The sequence below is a fragment of the Lonchura striata genome, chromosome 1A (genome assembly GCF_050655825.1).
Source record: "Lonchura striata isolate lonStrDom1 chromosome 1A, ASM5065582v1, whole genome shotgun sequence".
Taxonomy (NCBI): Eukaryota; Metazoa; Chordata; class Aves; order Passeriformes; family Estrildidae; genus Lonchura; species Lonchura striata.
The window spans coordinates 64,470,175-64,495,655 of NC_140741.1; the positions used below are offsets into that span (position 1 = coordinate 64,470,175).

General features: G+C 37.8%; 2 protein-coding genes across 10 annotated transcripts in view; one reads left to right on the forward strand and one right to left on the reverse strand.

Annotated features, from left to right (window-relative positions):
* The window catches only part of CCDC146 (coiled-coil domain containing 146), a 66,737-nt gene extending 45,362 nt beyond the window's left edge, over window positions 1–21,375 (forward strand). For 5 of the 8 annotated variants that reach the window (XM_085569321.1, XM_085569318.1, XM_085569317.1 and 2 more), the window contains 13 exons: window positions 75–302; window positions 1,211–1,397; window positions 4,713–4,808; window positions 5,834–6,004; window positions 7,646–7,734; window positions 7,851–8,015; window positions 10,347–10,565; window positions 11,175–11,403; window positions 14,193–14,276; window positions 16,600–16,728; window positions 18,208–18,345; window positions 19,724–19,969; window positions 20,867–21,375. In XM_085569321.1, the coding sequence (XP_085425447.1) occupies window positions 75–302; window positions 1,211–1,397; window positions 4,713–4,808; window positions 5,834–6,004; window positions 7,646–7,734; window positions 7,851–8,015; window positions 10,347–10,565; window positions 11,175–11,403; window positions 14,193–14,276; window positions 16,600–16,728; window positions 18,208–18,345; window positions 19,724–19,969; window positions 20,867–21,067 (2,182 nt within the window). In that variant the 3' untranslated portion in view covers window positions 21,068–21,375. The remainder of the gene's footprint in view (window positions 1–74; window positions 303–1,210; window positions 1,398–4,712; window positions 4,809–5,833; window positions 6,005–7,645; window positions 7,735–7,850; window positions 8,016–10,346; window positions 10,566–11,174; window positions 11,404–14,192; window positions 14,277–16,599; window positions 16,729–18,207; window positions 18,346–19,723; window positions 19,970–20,866) is intronic. The other 3 variants (XM_085569319.1, XM_085569320.1, XM_077783647.2) reach the window with 3 other exon arrangements.
* The window catches only part of GSAP (gamma-secretase activating protein), a 44,828-nt gene continuing 40,656 nt past the window's right edge, over window positions 21,310–25,481 (reverse strand). For both annotated transcript variants that reach the window (XM_085569326.1, XM_021548336.3), the window contains 3 exons: window positions 23,617–23,721; window positions 23,371–23,464; window positions 21,310–22,792 (listed from right to left, as the gene is read on the reverse strand). In XM_085569326.1, coding sequence (XP_085425452.1) covers window positions 22,692–22,792; window positions 23,371–23,464; window positions 23,617–23,721 — 300 coding nt within the window. In that variant the 3' untranslated portion in view covers window positions 21,310–22,691. The remainder of the gene's footprint in view (window positions 22,793–23,370; window positions 23,465–23,616; window positions 23,722–25,481) is intronic.

Genomic DNA, 25,481 nt, shown 5'->3' on the forward strand with positions numbered 1-25,481 from the left:
CAACTTACGTTTTGTCTTTTACATATGCATGTGGAAAATGTAACCCTTACTGCTTTGTTAAAATATATCCATAGTGATGCAGAGAAGAAGAATGAAGCCCTTAATGACCAAATAGAAGAATTGAATAGCACCCTGAAAGCCACTGAAAAAAGGACTGAAGAGATTTTGCAAGAGAAAGAAGATGTAATGAAGGAAATGGATGAGAGACAAACTTTGATACAAAAGAATGAACGAGAATGCATTAATTTGGCAAAAGTAATAGAAATTAACGCAGAGAAGGAATTAGCCATCCTAGCAGACAGGTTAGAGACATGAGCAACATGGAAAGAGTGAACAATTCTCTGTTCTGAAAAGTTTATTTCTTTTTTCTGCTGTTGCTTCTATTTTCAAGTTTTATGCTGCAACCAGTGTAAATTATAAATGATCAGGCTTGGTTTTCACTTCCAAAATATTTATATAAAAATTTGGAATCTGGAATCTAAGATCTGGCTTGAAGAAGAACATCAAAAAGCATAAGCATTTTATAAAATCCTATTAGATTTTGCTCTTAAAAGTGAAATATTTTAGTGAGTTTCTCTCTTTAGTGCACATATTTTCTTTCCTGTGTAACCTACTGAAAGTAATTTGAAGAACAATAAAGTATGCCAGTGTTTTCATTTTCAAATGAGGGTCATAGATGTCTTCCCTCATGTAGTCCTCAGTTTCAGTGAGGATTGGTTAATTGTCTCTTTAATATTCCCTTCAATTATAATTTTATATTTACTTGGTAAAGTAAAATAAACTGTTAGGTTGAAGGCAAACTTCCAATGATTCCTCCTTTGCAGAGGGAGATGTAGTTGTAATTCTGGCCATATGCTCAGCAACAATGCTTTTGCCTTTCAAGCTTTGTATTGAAGGCCCATGGCATCTTATTTTGAAATGTTCCCTTATACTAAAAAATGTTTTCTTCTTCCTATATGCACTAGATTAGCTGATATTTTTAGCATATTTAGAACAGACTGTGAGACCTCACCGACATAATTAGGGTATTATAATTGATTATAGTTATAAAAATGCTACCTTTTAAGGTAATTTTTGTAAGTAGTTTACAAGTTGGTCTTTGCTGAACCATAGTCATGAGGTACTCAAAACCCATTAAAATAGTTGTGCCTGTTTATATATATGTCTTGATTAAGTTACTGTTTCTAAAATTCTGTGTCTATCTATATAGACAAATTCTGGAAAATAATTTAAATAAATGTATCTTGGAGAACAAAAATCAACGAGATATTCTCAGTCACCATCAAACACAGAAAGATAAAGAACTGAAAAGTTTAAAAATTATAGAGTTACAACTGAAAGGGATTTGGGATTCCTTGGAAGGAGATAAGGCAAAGCATAAAAGACTGAAATCAGAGGTTTGTATAAATGCATTGATCATAAAGATTGTAAATTTTCTTTTAAGAAATATTTCTATGAAATCTCTTGACAGTCCTACAAGGGAAAAAGGGGGAAGACTGTTATTTCATCTTCCTCGTTTCCTCCATTCTTTACGATTTCACCGATTCCTCTTTCAATAATGCATTACTCTTTTCTGTTTTACATAGTCTTTTGACTGTAATAATTTTAAAAGGAAGTACTATTCTGCTTATGTATTCAAAGCATTTTCTTTCTTTTCTGCTTCCAATTATTTCTTAAAAATTTACTTGGTCTATAAATTTTTTATATTTTCTTTTTCTCATCACTGGTTCTTCCATTCTCTCTTTCTTATGTATATTTTCTCCTGTCCTTTTTCCTTGCTCAGTCTAGATTCTGAGTCATATAAAATTAATCTTGTTTAGTCAGGTGAATGTTTTTTCACAGCACTTGATGTTTCCTACCTTGACACTGTCCTTCAAATTTTTATTGGTCCTTCTAAGCAATTTAGGGCAGAAAAGAGTCTTACATAATTGTAAAGTTTTAAAAATGGCTATACATATCAAAACTCCTATATACCTGGCTTTGCTATTTAAACAACTCCAATTATGACTTGATAATATTTAATATTATTAAACAATATTTTTTTGTCTCCCTTGAAATTCCTCCTGAATTCACATGTGTATTACCTAGTATCATAAGCTCACCTGGGAGAAGGGAGGAAAGCTCTAGAGCTACAAAACAAAGTTTTGGATTGAATTTCCTTAAATAATGATTAAAGGGCTGACTCATATTCCAGACTTTGATCTTAAAGCTTAAAAAGTTTCTGTTCAGTATCAGCTAAGAGAATCTGGGAGTTGGTATTTTTTGCATGTGTTCCTATTAGAAAATGTTTCTGGATGGAGAACCACAATTGTTCAAAAACATGTAATGCTAAAATCAAATACCATAACTCACAAGCAGCTGTGGTTAGAGTTCACAGTCTGGGGTGAGATCCAAACCCATCGCAGCCCAATTCCTTCACCCTGTGGAAGGACAAGACCTTGTATGTGTGTTACAAATAGCATCTTCATGAGGAGTAAGGGAAAAGCAATGCCATGAGAGACAGAAGTGGAATTCTGATCAGTATTTTACTCCAGCAGCTGCAAGGTACTACTCTAATGCAAGTAGCCACAGCAATAGAGTTGTTTTAGCCCATCCTCCCCTGCTCCATGTTTTCTCTGATTCCTTTCCTGGCTCTGTTAGAAGAGCAAATGTGAAATCACTGCTTCTCTGCATTTAAATACAGTACTGCAGTAAGGAAGAGTCAAGTGGCCAACTTGATTCTGCTTGGCTTTTGCTATATTTGGACAATTTTAATTTGTAAGACTTGGGAGCACACCCAGCAAAAATCTAAAAAACAGTATTTCAAGTAGATAAAATTTCTTTAACTACTTAAACCCCTAGATTTACATTTATTCATTGTGATTCAAAGTGAAAAAAATCGCAATAATTAATTGTTTATATAAATACGTGATTGCAGAAGTAGCAGCACATCAGTGTGGTTCCCCAAATTTCTTTTTTTGAATCATATGCTAAGTGCAGGATGACTGGTTTGTAGAATAAGGAAATTACAGGAACACTTCTTCAAATGTGCTTTCCCCGTTAGTAAGTTGTGAAAGGTCAGCTATTGCTAAACACCAAAACTGTGTGAAAGCGAGCTGCTGGTCCTGCTCTCTCCAGCCTGGAGCAGAGCTGCTGCTCCTCTCCATGTGGGCCTTCTCTTTGGTCAGGCCAAAGCAGAGACAGCCAAAAGTGCCTAAGTTTAGCCCTGTCTTATGTGAACAGAAGTCACTAATAGATAAAGATGTTTATATGAGCTTTGTATTTTTATACAGCAGAAGTGCTAACTAATATATGCTCCATGTAAAAGCTATTTTTGATCCCAACACAAGACCAAAAGTCACTTTCTTAGGACAGCCTTTACTGACATTTTAGTAAACCTAAGTCAAATTAAATCTCAGAGCTGGCAGCTGCAACTAAAGTAACTCCACACTTCGACCTTTACTGTGTCTCTGGTTTCCCTTTACCATAATGCAAGTGAACAGAATTTAATTTTACAATACTATCACAGAAGTAAAAATAACAAATGCAAAACATCTACCTATCAGTACTGATTTATAGTGAACTCTAACATCTGGTTGAGATCTGAGCAAGATATCACAGGGTTGTATTTATTATCTTTGAATATCTTCCAGGTGTGTTGTAATTTAAATTGTATTACTTAAATGTAATATTTTCCCATCCATATGAATTACAGATTTACAATTAGAGTAATTTGGGTTGGAAGGGACTTTTTAAGGTAATTTTGTCCAAACCCCTGCCGTAGGTAGGGACAGCTTCATCTAGATCAGGTTAGTCAGACCTCAGTCTAACCTGGATTTGAATGTTTCCAGAGATAGGGCATCAACCACCTCTCTGGGAAATCTGTGCCAGTGTTTCATTACCCTTGTTGAAGAAAGTTCTTCCTTATATCTAATTGTCCCTCTTTTATTTTAAAGTTAATATCCCTTACCCTATCACAGCAGTTCCTGCTAAATTGTTTGTCCCCATCAATTACACAGAGGCAATATATGCCTTCATAGGTAGCCTGATGCATTTATTTCTTGCTTTCTTATAACCATAAAGAAATTCTAAGCAAAGTTAATCACAGTGAGGCTAGTACAGCTTTTTGTCTTATAAGTTACATCATGTAAGTAGTTGTAGTGAGATTGGTCAGATATATTTTAAACAGGTACTATTTTTATGTATTCCTTCACATACTTAATGTTAAAATCTGATTGAATAAATGAATTTCCCATAATTTACATGAAAAAATAATAAATTAAAGTTTGTGTTATTAGGTTTTACTTTCTAGGGCCTAATGAAAATCCTGCTGTAGTGATAAAAAGAAAAAAATGTGATATTCATTCTATGTAAATGGGAACTCTTTTTTCCTTTAGTAAGCTCAGCATTTCACTCTGAAAATCCTCTGTGAATTTAGGGGATATTGTTATATACTCTTTCTGTGTTTATTTTTTTTAATGACAATTTAGTTGCTGAAAACAATAAACCTTCTAAATTTGTGAAGTTTAGTGTTCATAGTTCTTGAAATAAATTTTTGAGAAGCTTCAATTAGTTGCTGAGGAACTACTCAATTAAGCATTCTTGTATTAGCAATTATAAGAGGAGAGAAATTTAATTTCTTAATTTGTGTAGCTACTTCTAATACACTATCTGCAGTTAAAATTTTCCTAATATTTTATTTGCATCACTATGTGCTTGGTTTATTTTTGTAGGCAGAAATTAACTCAAAAAACAATGCAGTATTATTAGAAAGACGACAAGAACTGCAGGAGGAGATCGAAACAGTCAAGAGAGATTTAGCTGAACAGGTGCTGAATTCTGCTTTCTCATATTTTTTCATTTTGACAGTTGGTTTTCTATCATGAGAATAAAGGAACTGTTTGAAGAAAAAATAATGGGAGTTTCTAGCTGCAGCTTTCTGGTGAGAAAATGCAATACTATTTCTTCCATTTTAAAGACCGCTTATCTTTAATTTTTAAAAACATTTTGATGTTACTGGCCATATACTAGAAGGTAGAAAGCAAATCTCCTTTCTAGTTTAAGTCTTCTAGTCTAGTTTAAGTTTAACACTGCAGCTAGAAATATATTGTTATACATTTCCTTTGCATATGAAACCGTGTCTTGTTGCAACAATGAAAATTCAGCATTTATACATTAAGATTTTTCATTTTCACAGTTCTGTCATTTGTGGATGCTTGTCTGTATGCAGTACAGCCATACAGAGTGTGGAAATGCAGATAGCTACCTTACAAGAGCATTAGTACTTGCCACTACATAAATGACCTTATAAGAAGCAATCTATTTCAAACATACCTCCTTGGTACCTCCAAGGTCAAACCTGCTGTCTTCTTACCCTTATATCCATTTTCTTTATGTGTTTTGTTTGAATTCATTAACATTATCAAGTGGGGATCTGCTTGTATTTGGATACACACGCATTCCAGCACCTACACAGCATTCTCTGGGATATGTAACTTGTGTGCCATGGACAGACACAGTCAGTGGAGCCTAGGAAGCTTCCATTCACTTCCTATTGAAGACCTGACACTGAACTTACTTAAAGATTATATAGCTATAAATATACATTCTGTCCGATGGACAATAGCTGAAAGATGTTAGACTGAGGAACAGAAATGCTCCTAGGTGATAATATATTCTGAAATTTTATTATAGGGATTGTGCATAGTGTTTTAAAACAATAATTTATTACAGTTTTAAATCTATGTAGTCTGTATATTTGTTTACATTGCAGATAAACCCAAAGTATTTCCAAATTTGGTTTTGCCAACACTGATACATAGTTGCATTAGGATTAAAATGTAATCTTCTCTAGGAAATGATATCAGATATGGATGCCCGCATGTTAGAAGAATGCATTGCTGCAGAACGCTTGCTTTTCAAAGAGCAGGAAAAGTGCAGAAATGAATTATCCACACTTACACACCTGACCGGGCTCAGAGCCGATGAGAGGCAACTGAAATGCAGGGATGTTCAGAAAACTAAGGTAAAAAATTATACAATTAGAAGACTGTTCAAAAGTACCAGCTGGTATAGGGAGAAATTAAATAACTAGTGAGGGGAGCCCTGTAGACTCATTTCCTACCCTGGCTTTGAAGCTCCACCGGAACACTGGAAACTCACAATACTGTGGTGTCTTATTGCAATTTGTGTTGCAGTGCAGTATGCTAAAATATGACTCCACAATTGAAACAAGGAATTTGAAACAACATTAGAGAGTACCCAAAGGAGGGCAACAAAGATGGTGAAGGGCTTTAAGGGGAAGCTGTATGAGGAGCAGCTGAGGTCACTTGGTCTGTTCAGCCTTGAGGAGACTGAGGAGAGACCTCACTGCAGTTACAGCTTCCTTGTGAGAAGGAGGAGGGACACACACTGATCTCTGTGGTGACAGTGACAGGACCTGAGGGATTGGCCTAAAGCTGTGTTGGGGGATGTTTAGGTTCAGTATTAGGAAAAGGTTCTTCATCCAGAGGGTGGTTGGGCACTGGACAGGCTCCCCAGGGCAGTGGAACCAGCGCCAGCCTGACAGAGTTCAACAAATGCTTGGACAATGCTCTCAGGCACATGGGTGCCTTGGGAATGGTGCTGTGCAGGGCTGGGAGTTGGGCTTCATGGTCCTGGTGGGTTCCTTCCACCTCAGCACATTCTGTGATTCTGAGATTCTGTGATTTTCTTTCAAGCCCATGGGATAAAATGAATATTTTGAAAGAACAAGGCAGACTAGCAGACAACCTGAGATTCCCAGAAGTAAAACTGTGTGGTTTATTTTAGAAATGTATGAACATTAGAAGATAAACTGAATTACTACTCATTCCAAAGTGAGGCAGAAATTTCTATTTTCCTGTTACATTTCAAAGCATAAATAATGATATTGATTTAGAGAAAAAGGGAAAGAAAACTTTTCTATGACTAGTCATTGTATTTGCTGCCTGCATTTTTCTGGAGTGACATGTGCTGTGATGTCACACAGAACTTGCTAAATACCAAATTGCTATATGGAAACAGGTTATTGATGTTTCCAAAATGTATGTCTGTATTCACATAAATTAGATAAGCTACCCTTCCACCATCTTGGGAAACTCTGAGCATCTGTAAAAATAAATAAACATGTTAGGCTTTGTGCCTTCAATTAAATTAGTCCATAAACAAACAAAACAAAATAATACAAATTCAGGAACACACAGACAAGCCCAAAGTTTCAACCCATCATCCACCAGTTTTTCCTAATACGAATCTGCTCCTCCTGATACCAGTGGGAGGGGAGAAAAGGCCTCTCAATTTAAGATTGATGGCCCAGGCTATTGAGGACTGAACACAACTGGAATCAAAAATACAGAAACAGGCTGATCAGTAGAAACAGTGGAACTCCAGAGAGAGAGAACCAAGCATTTAAGATGCAGCATCAAATTATCTACATTACTAATAGTAATTTTAAGTTTAATATAAGTGGAAAAACTGTGCTTTTTTATGTTGCTGTAATAAAAACATTCCATTGTAGTAAGAAAAAGTTTTTATAATAATGTCCTCTCACTGTCTTTTTCTCATCTAAGAGTTGTTCTGGGTAATTTCACTGAAGACATTTCTCTAATATATCTAAAGTGCTTGCTAAATTTTATTTAAATTTCAGATTGAACTCCAAAGTCTTGTTAAGGAACTAAAAATAAAGGATCGTGAACTAACCACCTGTAAAAAGATGAAAAAAGAAAAACAAAAAGAGTAAGAAAATAATAACAATACATTATTTTTAAAAAGTCTTCTAAAGCAACTTTTACCCAAGCAACACAAGTGTAAAATGCTAATAATTATTTCTTTCACACATCTCATTTCTTCAGACTCCAAGGATTTACTAGGATGTATGATCTTATGCTAATTGAAAAGGATAAAAGTATAGATTTGATGCGTATTGCTCAGTGGAAAGCAAGGGAAGCTGAAAACCGGGTAAAATTGCTAGAAAATAATATACAAAATTTAAGAGATGCTGTTATAACCAGAGAAAGGTGAGTTTAAAGTACACTGTAGCTCACAATTATAGAAATTTAATATGAAAAAAATCTTAGGAGGGAATCTATTCCATCTTCAGTTATGCCCATATCATCCTGGATAGTTATCATCCTGATTTTTTAAAATCTGATTAAAACAAAGGCATTCAGAAACACCCCTCCATAATCTGTTCCTATTTCTTATCCCACTAACACTCCACAACTAGCTGGGGCATCACTGCTTGTCAGAAAGTAGTTTTGAAGTTCGTCTGCCTACTCTCTCATTTTCTCATCCTTTGTATCAGAGTTCTTGGATCTCTCAGGTTTTGCATTATCATTCTGTTTCATTCAATGTGAGCAACACCGTTGCACCCATATTTGCTGTCCTTAGAGAAAAATAGGTCTGACACATATGATTCCCTAATGAAGTGGTGCATGGGACTATTAAATGAGTCACTCCCTAGGAATATGGCTGTCTGATTATGAAATTAGAAAGAAATTGAGATTTTGGTTCAAACGCCCACTAAAGTTTATTACATAACATTTATTTCAGATAAAATGTGGTTTCAATTTCCAGTCTTAGACAAAATAAAAGGTTACATTCACAGCAAAGATAATGAGGCAGAATCACTGGTACTTTTGACTCTCTTTTTTCCTAGATCATTATTTAGTGAGGATATCTTTTTGCCATATTTTTATCATCCTAGTGATGAAATTCGGCAATATAGACAGAATTACAATGTCTTGGAAATCTGTCCTTGGGCAAGTAGGAAGACAGTGAATAGACAACTGTGTAAGCAAAACAGGAAGACCAAATTGAGTAGTTAAAAATAACTTGGTTTTCTAAAAACTTCATTATTTGGTGCCAAAAAATTGTTAAATCAGACAAAGAATACACTAAGTATTTTTTGTGAATCTCCTAGTAGTTTGGTTTCAAAGTCATGCTAGAGATAGCTAAAAAAGAGGTAGAACTTTAGTGATTGAAGTGATTTTGTCAAGATGAACAAGCTGACATTTTATTGTAAAAATTTTGAGGCCTTCCCTCAAAGGCCTCTCAAGTTGATAAAAGAAGGGGGAAAAAAGGCAATTAAGACATAAATTTTGTATAGATATCAGAATTATATAAATATTATTATTGATGTCCCTGCTCGGTACAGATCCAACAGATATTTTGGGCTCTGCAAAACTAGATTTAAAAGTAGTCAGAAGTATTGAATTTTCAGTAACTCTCTTGCCTATGAAAAATATTTTAAATCCCAGTAACAGACTTTAGCATCAGTACCACTGACTTCACTGCAACCTATGCAATTTGGAGGGGAGAATATCAGTCCAAGTAAGGCAAGAAATTTTCAGAAAATATTTAAAACACATTGCATTTCTGCAATTCTGTTATACTTCCAGTCTGAAACTTGACTTAGAGAAGTTTAATTAAATTCAGTAATAGCCTGTGGTGCTCAAAGTGTTATACATGTGGGGGAAATGAAAGAAAGCAGCTCCCTGCCCTGTATACAGCAAATCAGCAATTAAGTGATGGAGCCCATGAGGGAAGGCTCTTTCATCTGCAGGTCTGTATTTTAACAGGAGACTTTGCTTCTCCTTTCACTACCTCTTTTGTGCATTGACATGAATATCTTCCCAGTGTAGATAAAGTTGTGTCTTGATCCAGAAGTGATACCACAGATCCAATGCAATAACTCTAAACTCTGTGCTGTGAGATAGTAAATACTCCATCTGTCTTTTAAATGATGGGTCATCATCCAGTGATCAACAAGGATGCTGGAAATAATGAGATCTGTTCTTTATTTTTATGTCATCTTGTCACTAACCTCCCACTATGTTTTGGTTTCTTTTTTCATCTATCAAATGGGCAGATGAAATAATAATCTAATAATTTTCTTTCTTATGTTGATGTTTTGACACACTGTTTTATAAACAATAGATTTTGAGAACTTTGAGTTACAACCACAAAATAATTTAAATATTGTTATTTAAATAGAAAGGCAGGATTTCTACACATTAAGACTTTTCATCAAAATTTATGCCTATGCTCTTAAACTATTGTTTATGGCTACTTGGGCTACCTAGTAGGGAATAAAATAGCTGTAGTGCAATATTCCCTGTATAGCATTTTTTCTTGAGCCAGAACCCAGTTCTTTTCAAATGGGAAAGAACTTGCAAAAAAAATCTGCTCTCAGAATGTCTTTCTTCTTCTTGTAAAGCTTCTGTGAAGCAGAGACATAGAGGAGCCCTTGTGTACTTGAGAAATAAATTTAAGCTCTGTTTTTAATTGCTGAAATTGGTTTCAAATTGAAAGAATAAAAATATTCCCACATTTTTTTTATGTTAAAGAAAATTGCAGGATGAGTATCTGAAGATTAAAAAGAATGAGAGAATAAAAGAGTTGATCAAAAAGGATTATTCCAAAATTGAACAAGAGATGATAGAGAATAAAGAAAAGGAAAAGTATTTGAATATTGACAGACTTACCGCTGCAGCCACACACATTGAAGAGGAAATTTTGCAGCTACGCAAAAATTATGAAAGGGCTATTGAACAACGAAATGAGAGGTACATTTGTAAATTTGATCTAAGGTAGTGTTTAATTTTGACATTGAAGCAACAATATTTTTCAGCTTATGAGCACTCCTCATTAGGATTGCTAAAGGTCTGTGGCATTGCAATGTTTTGCTGACCAGTCCCCCTCACTGCACTGCCAGTGCTGCTTTGCATTATGTAAATGTTTCTCCAGTGGTGATCATGGCCATGCTTCAGAACTATTATTCAAAAAATATGGTATCTTGGCTACTGAATGTCTTGAGAACTTGTAGCTACCTGATCTCCTTGTGCATTGTGCACAGATAAGGCATCTGCAAAAATGCAGATTATCTAGATCTCCCTGATCTTAATCCAGTTTTAAATGCTGTGGAAGGCCAGAAGACCTTAAAAATTATGTGAGTTACCTTTCCAAGAGTTTGTTTTCTGATTTTCACATTGCAATTATTTTGTTACTTATTAAAAATGCTGTCATTAGATTAAAATGAAAATTGAGAAAGCTTCATACATTGTCACAAATTATTACTGTATTTTAAGATAACTTTTTTATGTTTTTGAGTGAAATATACTGAATATGACTAATTTTTTAGAAAAATTATCTTTAAATTTTGGCTTTATTTTCAGTGGTCTTTTGCTCAAAGAACGAGAAGAAGAACTAGGCTTTTTGTATGAAAAAATAAACAGGCAAGAGGTCTTGTGTAGGAATGGAGATACTAAGATGCAAGTTATGGATGAAAAGATCAGTTTTCTGAAGCTGAAGTTAGTTGAGAAAAAAAGAGAGGTTAAATTGTGTTTTAAAGAGCTCACAGTGAAGAATGACCTGGATGCACATCTGGTGAGACTTCGGATACAGGTTGGTGTTAAAGAAAGCCATTTTTACTACTGTTCTGTATTTTAAAATTTAGCGTTGTTTCATAGAAAAAAAGATCTGGATGTACAAAGTTAATTATAAAAGCAAGTTTAGTAATGCACCTGTCTAGCAAAACAGTGATAAATGTTTTTAACTTCACATATATGAGTTTCTATGCTTATGTGTAACTGGCTCATGGTCTTTGTTTCACACATGCCAAATGTTCCCTGGGTGTGGAATTCCAGCTAACCCACCCCACAGCCTGAAATGTCAGTATGACTAAGCTGGAAAATGGGAGTCATTGGGGAAAAATGGGACTGTAGATAAAATTTGTTAAAACTGTATTGATGGAGTAGGTGGAGGGGTGGGAGATACACTTAGACCATCAAATTTCTAAAATAATAACTCAATTCACACTTGACCCTGAGCCTACTCTGGAAACTCGGCTGCCTACAATGATATAATCCACATATATTTTCTTCTGCACAAAAACAGTGTAAGTTTTAGTTCTAGTTACAAAATAGCATTAAACAGCTAACAAACTGCAGAGCTTGGGACATTCTTTCCTTGCTTTCTGAAATGGCTCATTTACTTTTGACCTTATCTCCAGATGGTAATTTTTCCCATACATACTCTGTTAATGCCTGCACAAAACCATAAATTGGGCTGTACCATTGCCTTTCTAACTCGCATCAATGGGAGCTGTGGCTCATGGTTTAATAGTGCTTGCACTATTCTCCTACTTCTGGCCTTTTGAAGAAATTGTATGCTCTGCTACAAGAATAAAACATAGTACATGTTTTAATACGTCATGCAAATCATGTCCCAAAGACTTTTGCAGGGCCATCACATATTTAAATGATGAACCAAGACAGTAAAAAAAAAAAAAAAAAAAAAAGACAACTAAATGAAAAAAGACTAAAAGAACCTCAAAGTTCTCAGGTAAGATTTAAAATGAGACTGAGAGTAACTGAGCCAAATACTGTAGTAGCAAAATGCAGATGATTTTGTGAGCTGACAGAATCAATCATGAACCCTGCATTCCTGCAACTTTCTCCTTCATGACGATAGTTCATGTGAAACCACTGTTAAAGAGAGGCTATTCTTGGAGGTGCTTTAAATTTTTTTGCAGTGTTGACAAAAAATTAAGAAGTAGGAAAATTCTGAGTAGTGTGATATTGTGCATGCAATAGTCTTAATAAATGTCCCCCAGTGAGGAGTTTTCCAGTGAAGAATGGCAAATAATCAGTTATCAACCTTTAAAATTTCACTAGATACTGTGATTACTGAATATTATATGGCTCAAACTGGATGTTAACTCCTTCATCTCCTTATGCTCCACCATTCGTCATTAAGTCCAATGAGAAGCAGTTTCAAATTGTTTGACTTTATCTCCATGACGTAAACAAAAACCATGAGCCCAAATCTGAATTCTTATCTTGGTTGCCAAATTCATGCTGCTGGATCTTGTACCAGTTACAGATTTGACCCCATGTTGAAATCTGACTCAGCTTCTGTTCAGTTACCACAGTCACAGACTATCTGGATTAGGCAGGCTGAATCTTGTACCTGTGACTCTTCTGTCCTTCCCTCTTCCTACCTGTCCTGCCTCCTTTTGTCTTCTGCTTCAACCTCTTTGAAGCAAGTGATAGTAACATGGACTAGGTATTTTCATTATTATCAATGAAAAAAAAATTAAATCAGAAATATTTACAGACTGCAAAAACTGACCCATAATCTCAGCAGCTTCAGTGCCCATTGGGAAGGGGAAAAGCCCAGATCAGGGCTGCGTGCCAGTTCAGCAAGAACAAACCTTCACCTGGGTCTCCTACATTCCACATGAGCTGCTTAATCATCAAAGTAATGTATGTTCCACTTGTATGCTTTTCATCAGAAGCTTCCTATTTCCACAAAACATTGGTGAATAGTTAAGCTAAAAAAATACCATCATCTGAAGCAAAACCAGACCTCTTCTAAGCAAGTAACATAGACTAGGTAGGTTTGTTAACATCAAGGTAAAGATTTAAAATTAGAAATATTTATAGGCACTTCTTTACACAAAAAGTACCTGGTGAGACTGTAAGGTGGTTTTCCCTGGCATAAAACTATGTAACTTTTAATTGGGATTGCACATCAAGGGACTGTTCCTGCTGACTGAAGTGACCCATAAAAACTAATCTACCTTCATGCATCAATGAGAAATACTTAGCATTAATCATTAATTAGTCCAACACGTAGACCTGCTGAGCTGTCATGGTGCTGTAGATGGGACTTTCATGCCTTAGAGCTCAGGCAATATACAAGGTTTGTCACTTTATTTGAGGCATTTGGCAACAACATTTGTTCAGGTTTTAATACATTAAAATCTTCAGACTATATCACCACATCAGAGGATAATGGGACTAGTAGAGAGATAACAAATTTATCTAGGCAATCTGCTCCCACAGCAGCACTGGATTGCCTGAAAGGGCTAAGCTGTGGCTTCAAGACACCACTGAGAAACAGGTTTCCCCAAGCAAGCTATCAGTCTTTCCGTAACAGTGGAAAAATTTTCTTGAGCTTTAGCCTGGATCTTGTTGTGGTGTAAGAATACTGGTTTGTATTCTGTCCTCCAGGGACATGACAAATGGACCATTCTTTTCCTTTCTGCAACATTTCATGCTACTGGATGTTAATCATGCTCCTCTCCCATCTGTTTGATAAGCTACACAACATTGTTTCTTTCAATCAGCTCTTAGAGATTTTTCTTAGATCATTCTTTTTCTGCATTTCTTTTATTTTTGGCAATATAGTCTTTATTTGCCTGGTACCTGTGGCTGACAGTGAAAGGATCCATTCAGGCATCTTGCAGGTTACCTTCCTGCCTATGCATCCAGGTATGTTGGCACCTTTCTTGACACAAGACAGAGTGATTCATCTTCATGTTAATGTATGTAACAACCAGACCCTTTTGTAAAGAAAGGGCATCCAACCAGTTGATTTGATTCTTTGTTTGTACAGGCAATTTTCCTGCCTACGTGTAACTACTTACATTTTTTATTTACTATTATCTTTTTGGTTCAGAGAAAGGTAATTTTGCATTTGAATATTTTCCAAAAAATTCTTGCAGTCTCTCTGAGCTTAATCTCATTATACTGATAGGTATTTACTGTATATTTTAATCAGGAACCCATTTATGTTGCTTGTTTATGAGAATATCATATGAAATATTGAAGCAATATAAAGATCAAAATGTATGATACCTACTATTTGTCATCCATACACCTGTGAAATTATCATAGTAGACATTGATCTGGTTTGGTATGACTCAACACACCTATGGTGGCTGTTATCCCTGTCCTTTTTATCTTCTTGATGCCTACAAAGCAAAATTAATTCTGTGTTCCAGATTTATTCTTCAGAAAGAGAAGTTATCATGGTTCCAAAGCTCCATCTGCACCCCCTCCCCATTTTTAAAAATAAGTCTTGTATTTGCCCTTTTTTAGTGCTGTACATACCTCACTTACCTTCTCAGAGATTTCAAAAAAAGAACCCAATATCCACTTTTCCAGACCAGTTGCTTTATCTAGACATGTGTTCCCTCCTTCAACAATTCCTCCTGATTACAGTCCAATACAGAAAAGCCTCTCTTCTGCAGTCTTTTCCTATCCCCTGTATCAAACCCACTTTAAGACAGAAAGGATTTTTTTTAAATATAAGACTTAGAATCTCTTATGACTCAAATAGTCTTTTCCAAGGAAAACACTACAAATTAGTAAAAAAATAAAGATGCCTGTAGTCACATTACTTAAGCAGCCAGAGAATAGCATGGTTATTTCTTTGATACTTTTGGATTGGCTTGCATCTGATAACTTCCAATTCATATTGCATTTTAAAATAAGGCTAGTATTTACATTTAACATGAAACTTTTTAATGGCTTTTGGACAGTGGTTTTTCTGCAATAGTCTTTCTCTAAATTAACTACTCAGTCCTGCAAAATTTTCTTTGGTGCGCTGCCCCTAATCTTATTAAGATGCCACGGCCTCCAACCAGGCATTTTCCCCTGAGTTAGTGGTTGAGAAATTTGGCCCCAGATAGAAAAGATCACTGGAAGCATAGCTGCATCCTGCTGTTTGTGCTGGCCCTGCTTTTACATTCTTCCATTCTGTGTATTTTTGGACTTGAGTTTTAGCTATTTGTCAGCAAAATATAACTTTCAGTACCTAGCTATGTTCAGAATCATGGTTTGCTGAGGAAATTGTTCATTACACTCATCTAAGGTTTTTACTTTAGCTGCTTTTAGACAAAAGTGTACAGAAGCGAGTTGTGTGGTGCTTTTTTTACTAGGAAAATAAGTATTTAAGTGTTCTGGTAATGTTCCATGGCCACCGGAGAATATTTGTCAGTTTTCTCTTTTCTAGTTAAATATGACTTGTTAACTTCCAGTGACAAACCTCATCCTGGCAACATCTAAACATTTACTGTATATTTTGGTGACTGTCCATAACTTTGAGAGCCGGGGACCACTTATTTCCTTAATCAGTCATCACCTGCAGTGGATGGTTAACATTTACACTTGGGCAGTTATGTCAATGCTAGCAGCTCACTGACAGACAGCCAGGTGCACATCAGAGCACACAGCCCCACCACTGTCAGTCTTGCAACATGAAACATGAAAAAACAGCCCCAGTCACTCCTTCAGCGAGTATTTACGCTGAGCCTGGATGTCCCTGTCACATATTGTGGGAAGCATTATGCCATGGGAAGGTCTCACATGGAAAAGGTCAGGGAACACCTGTCTGTGAGTCCCGAGGGTATCTCAATGCTCAGTGTCACCGCTGAGTCACTTCAGGACACATGCCTGGGAATGTTAGTGTAGAAAACTTGGATGTTTGTAGAGATGAGAACCTCAGTACTGACCAGCAGGGAAGCAGGGCTTTCTATTGTATTCCTGAGGATAAAAAACAAAAAGTAGCCAAAAAACAGGTAGAACTCAATTTCTGTCAAACACCTCTATCCTGCAACTGTAGTTCTCTTTAAAATAAACTGTAATCACACTCTAGTTCTCTTTTAAAAGAAGATTTTTATATGGCTCATAATTTTGTGTTACCCACCCTCCTTCCCAGTAAAAGGAATCCTTGTCTGTTGAAGTCTCCAGACCAAGGTCTGGGGATGAACTTGGTGGGAATAAATAACTCTTGAGTCTCTTTGTTTGCTAGTATTCCCAGTGCAGGGACAAGATTAAAAAGCTGGAGGAAAACTATGGTGATGCCACAAATGAGAGCAGAAAGCAAGAAATGGGAGGGAAGGACCCATCTCCACCTGAGCTGCTAAAAAGGATTGAAAAGGTAATGTCACTTCTCATATCACAAGCTATCCTGCTGTGCTTGACTTCTGAGAAAATGCAATTAGTCTCTTTTATTTTTAAAATAAACTTTCTGTAAGAAGAATCAAAATAATTATTATTGGCCATTGTGAACTCCAGCCTAGCATCTGCTTTCCTGGTCAACTGGACATGGGACATTTTGACTTCTTCCAGGACAGGCTGAGGAGGGGGAGCTCTGTGAGGTACCCCTGGCTCTGCAGCATCCTGTGCTGACTCCATTCACATTGCTGGCACTTCAGTGCAGACCCACCTCACTAGGGGAAGGCACAGAAAAGGCAGCAGAGGGAGATAAATGCAGAATTATAAATTGCTAACAAACAGGGTTGTCAGTCTTTGCTAACTGGCCATGAGCTGTTTCACCACTATCCACGGGCTGTGAGCAGGAGGCAGACCTGCCAGCCTCTTCACAAAGTCTGCAGGTGTGACACAGAAGCAAACACTGCCCCTTGTTAGGGCTGGGCTCTACTGCTTTGCTTCCCTGATGAAAAGGAGCCACCAATGAGAGCTTGGTGGAAGCAGCAGCCAGGCCAGCCCAGCTGCTGACACCTGACTGCAGCACTGCTGGTGACTGCCCCGAGACTTCAGAGGGAAGCATCAGGGCCAATGGAAAGCCAGTTTCAGAGCCCTCTGTGTGGGGAGGAGGAAAGTAAAGCTGTTGCTTTATTTTTTCCTTATATAGTTTTGTCTGTCCCAGTTATAGAAGCACAAAACTCTTCCCACTGTGTTCAGTGTTGGGAGGGGATTCACAGAGGGCACTGAAGGTGTGAGGGCAGTAGCAGTAAGCTCTGAGCACACCCCAGAGTCCTTCTTTTGAAATCCAGTTTGTGAAGACAAAGCTTGAATTATCTGAGCTTTTTTTTTTACTGTCCCATATTCCTTGACAGGAGGGAGCTCTGCATAGCCGAGCAGGCTGCAACAGAGCCTGCTACCACCAGCCTACACATTAAGAAGGTTTTCTTGGAGTTGTGATAAGTTTAAATGTCTATTTCAATCTCCATGGGATTTAAAGTCATTGTAGTTATAATTTGTTAATGGAGCCCATACTTTTTTTAGCATGAGAGGAGGGATAGTATTTAAAGCAAGAGCTGAAACCTTCCATTATGGTGGGACTCAAGGAACCGGAAGATTAAAAAAAATATGAGTAGAAAAAAGCCCCATTTCTTTCAAGAGAAGCACAGCAAGGCAGTAACAATGGTGCAACCCCTGCTCCCAAGAGGGCCTGGCCAGATATGGAAGAATTGTATGACTGACAGCAAACAACTGAACCAATTTTGGCCTGATCCTTGGCAGAGATGGTGTACATTTTGAGAAATCTGATAGTGAAAGTGTTTGTTTATCACTGTTCACCAGTGTTATTCAGCAGCTGAAGGCAATCACAGAATGCTTTGTGCTGCACCTTCCCCTGTCCTGTCCTTACACTATGTCCTCCTTCTTGCTGCAGATAGAGGCAGAGCTGGTGCAGAAGGAGCAGAGACTGCTGAAGATAGATTTTCTCTGTGAGAACATTTCTGATATGATAGACAGAATCCGTGCTGTGGTGGAGAACAGCAAGCAGGACATGCTGGTGTTCGCTAGGAGGGTAAGAAGGGCACTGCACACTCTGCTTGCCAGCCTGTACAAAATGAAACTTATCTGGGCAAGAGGTGATTCACTTGCAAATTACAAAAGTGGCTGGAATTGTTAAGAGGCAAATCATAAATTAATCTTCAGAAATTACAGACAGGAATAGCAACAGTAACACAGATAAAACGAAACTACTAGGTGAATGTCCTCTCTTTTAAAAACAAAGTTGCACCATAAATGGTACCTTTCACTAAAACAGAATTAGTTCTTTCTGAAGGAGATGCTTAGAAACTTTGTAGGATCCTCCTTTCACAAATGTACTTAACAGCCTTCCCACAACAGGCTAAAAAGAAATAAGGGAAAAAAAGAAATAAAGGAAGGCCAGATAAATTCTACTCCAACATACAAAAAGATGAACTTGGTATCCAGCTCAAAGTTCTTTGGTTGTTTAGGTAGGGAGAATCACACAGGAAACATCATTTCCAATACAGTTTATAAAATATAATTATAGCAATTTGCTTTTAACTGCAAGTAATATTGTTTGGGAAAGACCAAAAATGCTCCTAGCCTCCATATTCCTAATGAAAAAGCTGAAAACTGAGCAGGGCTGAGGGAACGACAGAAAAAAAAATTGCTAAATAATTAATGTAAAACAAGGCCAGGGTAAAAATTTTTCTTGGATGTTAGGTTTGGCACACATGAAAGCTTAAAACAGTTTTGTATAATTTATTTTGAACACACAGAGAAATATCATGGTTGTTAACTGTTTGTAAAATTATAGCCATGGGCTAATAAGCTACTGTAAGAATAGCAGTGTGCCAAAAGTTGCATTTGCAAGTGCTCTGGCTGTCCCAGTTCCAATGAGTCACTTAAAGTTTTTTGGTTCTTTCAAATCATCGGCACTGAGACTCAAGGATTTCTGTCACATTCCTTTTCTGTTCGTCCCCCTTCCAAGGATAATGTCACAACCCATGGCCCCTACATCAGCATTATCACTCAGTTATCTCATAGGAATTTAGCTTATTCCAGCTTTATTATGAAGCTAATTATGTATAAACTCAAAAAGAATTGCGATCCCAGGCTGGTGGAGTTTTGCTGTCCAGCTGAAAAGGTCAAGAATCAAAGACAAATGTGCTTTTCTATTCTTGTACTGGAGTAAATGTGACTCCTTGAGCAGTTTTTTTTTTGTTTGTTTGTTTGTTTGTTTTTGTTCTAAGTGTTCACAAAAAATTAGTAATTTTCAAGGATCTAACTACTATTTAAAACCTTGTCAAGTTGGACTTACTTTCATGTGCCTAATGCTGAACCAAGTGTCATGTCCAGTGAGAGCCTAAAGGGAAGCCCTAACTACAGTAGGGAAGCCCTAACTACAATGCAGCTGTTTTGTATTCCAGACCAACGAACTGCAGAGAAAGATAAATCACAAAACCCAGGAGATAAAGGCTCTTTTTGCAGAGTTATCCATGAAGCAAGCACTTGCCATTAAACTCCATCAGGAAATCAGAGACAAAGAACAATTTCTGATGACTTCTTCAATGATGATAAGTCAAGGCCTTCCCCCTCCTAAAGCAGAAAAGGAACAGTGGAAGACCCTACGCAATGAGAAGATACAAAAAGCAGCAGCTGAAGCCAGAGCTAAAGTAAGTTGTTGTCATACATTGCAAGAGCTCCTGGAGCCCAGTGCATATGATGGTACAGAGACAACCAACAACCCACTACAGTGGGTTTGTGGAGTTTCAACTCTAGTCTGGCAACACCACTTGGAGCTGGTAATTGAATCTTAAGGAGGGCATATACTAAAATCCTCACCTTTGGTTATTAAAGTAGTTTGTGTGACCATGTTGTGGCTGAAGGGCAGGGAAGCCATCAGTGGAATACTGCTTTTCACTGGATTTCAAGGTAAAGCTGCAAAAGGTGGAGTGTGGGACTCAGGAGAAGTAAGTTTAATGTCTCCCACATTCAGGATACAATGAGCATCAGATCAGAAGCAGCAAGAAATCAGACTGCTGAGCAAGACACTGAGGGTAGGCAGGACAGCATGGCAGACAGCACTTTTAACCTTACCCTGCCGGACACTGCCTCTGTCCTTGAGATGGTCAGTGATCCCAGAGCAGAGAGCTCCTACATAGTAATAGTTTAGAATAGGAAACTTCTGTCATGAAACTTCTGCTGTGACTCAGGTTTCCTTCCAGTGCTGTGGATAAAGGCCCACTCTAGTAACTGTATTCAGGAACAGAATTACTCCACAGATGTTCAGTGCATAATTACTACATCTTTTAAAAGTTCATCTAATCTGCTTTCTTGACAAATAAAAAAAAACATTACAGGCTCAAATTGTCTACTGTTTAAATGGACAAACTCATATCTACATGGTCAAACCTCATGTTTTACTTTTAATACCCCTTCAGCTTTCCTGGCTTGCCAGGGATTAGACTAAGAGTGTTTCCTTTGTCATGGATTCTGTACACGGGCTCGGGGAAGCACTGGAGTTTTAAAGCACACAGACCCTGTGTGACCAAGCTGTGTTTCTCTGACAGCAGCTTGCAGAGGAGAAACAAGGTGCAGTGCCCAGCCAGGTCCCCACTATCCCCGAGGAGGAGGATGAGGATGAGGATGAGGATGATGAGGAGGAGGAGCTCCCACTGGTGCCGGCCCACGTGGCTCCCTTCAGACCGAGTGAGCCCCGCCCGAGTCCAAGACATTTCAAAAAGCCTCCTGCAAAGCCATCTGGAATCTGAACGGACAGCACTGAAAACAGGAGAGACCATTACCAGCTGCCGGATCACAAGATCAGCAGCATTTACATTGCTTGAAGGAAGATCTGTTGGTGTTCAGCCAAATTCCATGCTGAAAATGAAGTATTTGTTCATGCCAAAAGCACAGCAAACTGGTCAGTGATCCAGAATCCTTTCTCCTTTTATTCCAAATGCAGTGCAGTATTTCCAAGTGTCAAGAAAAGTGAGTGATCCTCATACTATACTTATTTTTCCAGGTGAAGTTTTATTGCATCTGAGGGTATGTTAAAATACATTCATTAAAAAGAAAAGGCTAGAAAATCTTCTGTTATTCATATAATATAAAGTGGCCATCACTTATAGCCATACACCAACATGGCTTTCTGCAGTCTGGGACTGGAGTTTACACTTGCCAGAGAAATTCTGATTATATTAAGAAAAATATTCCTTCTCACTAAGCAGTCACTAAAAAAGCTAAAGCTTCACTGATGGCAATGACAAAGGAGTGACCATAAACTTGCCAAGTCACTCTCAGGAACTGGATATTTTTATTTCACTAGTAAGGAACAGGGAGCATCAATGGAAAACACTCAGAGGGAACATCAGAGGTTATTTTGAAAACCTCCCAGATATATAAAATAATAATGAGTTTCTCTAGTTTAATAGTCTGGAATTTTGTAGAGTTTTTAAAATCCAATAAGGATTGCAGAATTCCTGCATGGCACAACCTGGCAATTTTCTCTGTGTAGCAAATTGCTATTACCATTTGAAATTAATGTCACAGTTCAGAACTTAAAAGAGCAAACAATACTGGCTCAGTTACATACAAACAGAAGCTGAAAACAAGGAAAAACAGCCTGCCTAATTTCTTTCTGAAGCTGAAATTTGAACTGTAACAGTAGAAGTTGTAAGAAAGGATTATGTAAAACTCTATCCAAGCCACTGTTAAGATCAATTTCTAAAGCTTTTTTCTTATCCTACATTACTTACAATATAGTATACATATCTTCAAAAAACAACAAAAAAAACCATCAAACAAACAAACAAACCTTCAACAAAATCTGTCACATGCACTTTAAGGAGATTATATTTTGTGCTAATTACAAAACTGAAAATACTGGAATGCAGCTGTAGAAGAAGTACCATAAGATAACTGATACCACCACAAGGAATGACTATGTGTTTACTCATGTCTAACATAAAAAGTCATCTATTGTTCTTACACAATCACACCAAGAACTCCTTTTATTAATCCAAGTAAACAGTTAATAGGTCTTGTAACCCTGCAATTGGACTGCCTTTTCCAGCATTGTCTTGTTAAAAGAAGTGACATTTATACCAATTTTCACAGCATGTTTTGACACTGTTGTTCCACTTCCTTGACCACTTCAAAATGAACTCACAGATATATTTCAAACCTGGGGTTATGTCAAATGCATTTCTCTAAGATTTATCTACAAGTCAGTAATTTCAACCTCAGTTTGTTAGATCAAATACTGTTTTAGTAGCTCATGAGAGTACTGGTGACTACTCAAAACTGCAGTTATTTGGGAAACAACATTGCATTTAAATAAATACTTTTACAGAGGCACCACAGTTTAACAGCCTTCTTCAACAGTATGGTATTTCAGGAGTATTTGAGACCCAGAAGTGTCATAGTGTGCTTGAGTGCTGTTTCCTCTACAAATCTTGCATTTACATGGTCTTGTTTTTCATATGGATGCACACCTAGAAAAACATGGTGAGGAAGTATTTACAAAATTGGACATGTTCGTGTACACTTATAGTCCTGCTGTCTATTAAACACCTTCCTCTACAATACCAAAAGATAAGGGGTAATAGAAATGTGTTTTCATGCACCCAAAAATACCAACAGTTTTCAGTAGTGCCCTTTGAATGCTCATCTGTGGCAAAAATTATCCTATTAGTGGGATGTAAGTAAATTATAACCCACACAGAGGGAAGCCTCTGTGGAGGCTGGACTTCCAAACTGGAGATCCAAACCCAGCTTGAAGCAGAGTGGCTGTGTTAGTGCTAGTCCATGAACTGGCCCAGGGCACATGCTCACATACTACTACATGATTAAGCTTTTTTCCTCCCCAAATAGGATGATAGCCATACATGGAGACTCTTGGCCCCTGACACTTTCCATCAGCAGCAAGACAACCAAACCTCTGTGTTCAACAACACTGGAGTTTTAATAACTCAGTATGTCAGTATAGGCAGGATACATCTGAGTGAGCATCAAAGGTCATCAAAGAGCATCAAACAATCACTGGTCTTCCAAAGCACAGAATTAACACTACCTTGATTCTCTATCTCTGCCAGCATATTAGTCAGGTAGTTCAGTGGCAAAAACTCCACGGGGATGGAGAGTCTCTCAGGGATAGGTCTGCTGCACTGTGAGGGAGGACATTCTGTGTTAGTTCCCAAAGTTGCACAGTTGCACTGAGGTTTCAATGTTTCTTTAGTGTGCTATAGTCCAGAGAAAGCTCAGGAATCTCAACACTGTCAAAGCATAAGATTTTAAAACATAACCTCTGTGCTCTTACCTGCCTGTTTCCCAGCTTCTCAAGCAAAAGTTTCACATATTTTCGTGCTATTAAATTTGCATTTATCGGGTGATTCCAGTACTGGCGAACCTTTTGACCAAGAGCCTAGTAAGCAAAAAACAAACCCCAAAACCTGAGAACATAGACATGGAACAGTGGAAACTTAGAAAGAGGAAAAGAGAGGAAAAGCTGACACAAAACCCAGGCAGTAATGCAGATGTGCTTTGCTTTCAGACCCCGATGACAGAGGCTAAGGGGTCATCATGTTTAGCCATGGAGCCTTCCTTTTGTAGCCTGTAACTAAGACATCACAATGTGTTCTCAAAATGTGGGAAATCAAAACCTGGTCGCTCAGTCCTCACCTCAGTCAGTCTGTCCCAGTGCCACTGTCCCACTTCACATGTGTACTTAAGTACTAATTGAACCTTTATCCTTTACTGTGACTGATTTGAATCTATTCTTCCCCCAAAGAGTAAAGTGGATGCCCCATTCCTCAAACCTCCTTCAGGACAGAGCTTCTCAGGCTCATCTTAAGGAAATTTAGACAAGCAGAATGCTGGGAAGGAAAGATACTGGGAATGTAAGTTTGGATCCATTATTCAGGTCATCATCCTAGAAACTGACAACATTGACTCACATTCCCAGAACCAAAAGATTCAAAACCAGGTTTCCCAGAGCTTCCAATCCCAACCAATAAGCAAAAGAATAGGAACACACTGTGAAATTAGCTCCACCTTCTGCTGTTTTCCCTGTCTAGATCTTCCCTTGCGCCACCCCTTCAGCTGTACTGCAATGCAGACAGCTGTTCATCTTAGTAAATGCTGTACAGTTTTATGGTGCTTAAATCCTTGCTTCTGATTAAACTGAAGTCATCCACGGCATGTAACCTGCTCAAAATAGTCCAAGTCACCCCAAAGTGACCTTTCTGGCAAACAGACTATTCCCAACATTTTTTCCCAAAGCTGTAAATAGATACAATAAAGCACTAAGTCTACTGTGCATAGCTAGCAGTAGTTGTTCCCTAAATCTCTCCCAGCTCAGCCCTTCACGTCAGAGCGTGGTTGGAATGGAGTTCCCCACGCACCAGGCCCAGGGCTGGCAACTCATGGGCCCCATGCTGACCCCAGCTCACCAGCCCTAGTCCAAAACAGAGGACAAAGAACATCCTGTGGAGTTCTCCTCCTCTACCCCTTCTCAAAACTGCTGCCAAATAAAGAAGCCTTTGTTGGAGGAAAACCCAAGCAGCACTTCTGGCCATTTGAACTGTACGTGACAGTACAGATTGAGCAAACAATGGGCAACTAATGTAGAAAAAGGCTTGTTCTGCAGTGAGGCATTCCCTGAGGGGGATCCCTGGTGTTCCTCTGCTTTCTGACATCTTGTGCTTTCCCTGCAGTCCTGTGATATGCAATAAGAGCAAAAGGGGAGAAGGAGAAATGCATCTCCCATTCTACTGGAAGAATTTATGGAGGGCCAGTAACCAGATCTTGTGGCTACACAAGTCACTTGTCAGTGGGTAAGACTGTGAAGTTTAACTGAGAGGAGATCTTGCAATTCATCCCTGCCACAAAGCTGTGGTACAATACAACTTTACAGCTTTTACTCTACCAGCTTTTGAACATATTTTTTGAAGTGTACAGAACCAATCAGAGGTCACAAGTGAGAAAGACTCCATGGATGATAAAAAGCACACATAAAAACCCCATAAACCCCTTTTAAATAACCCTCATTTTCTTATGCAAATGAGTACTCAGCAGAACAGTGTCAGTCTTGTAAACTTCTGTAGGATACTGAAGACTCTGCAAAACACTGTGGACAAATCTGTAATTTAAGTTATCAGGGTAACCTACAGTCCAGGAGCAGCA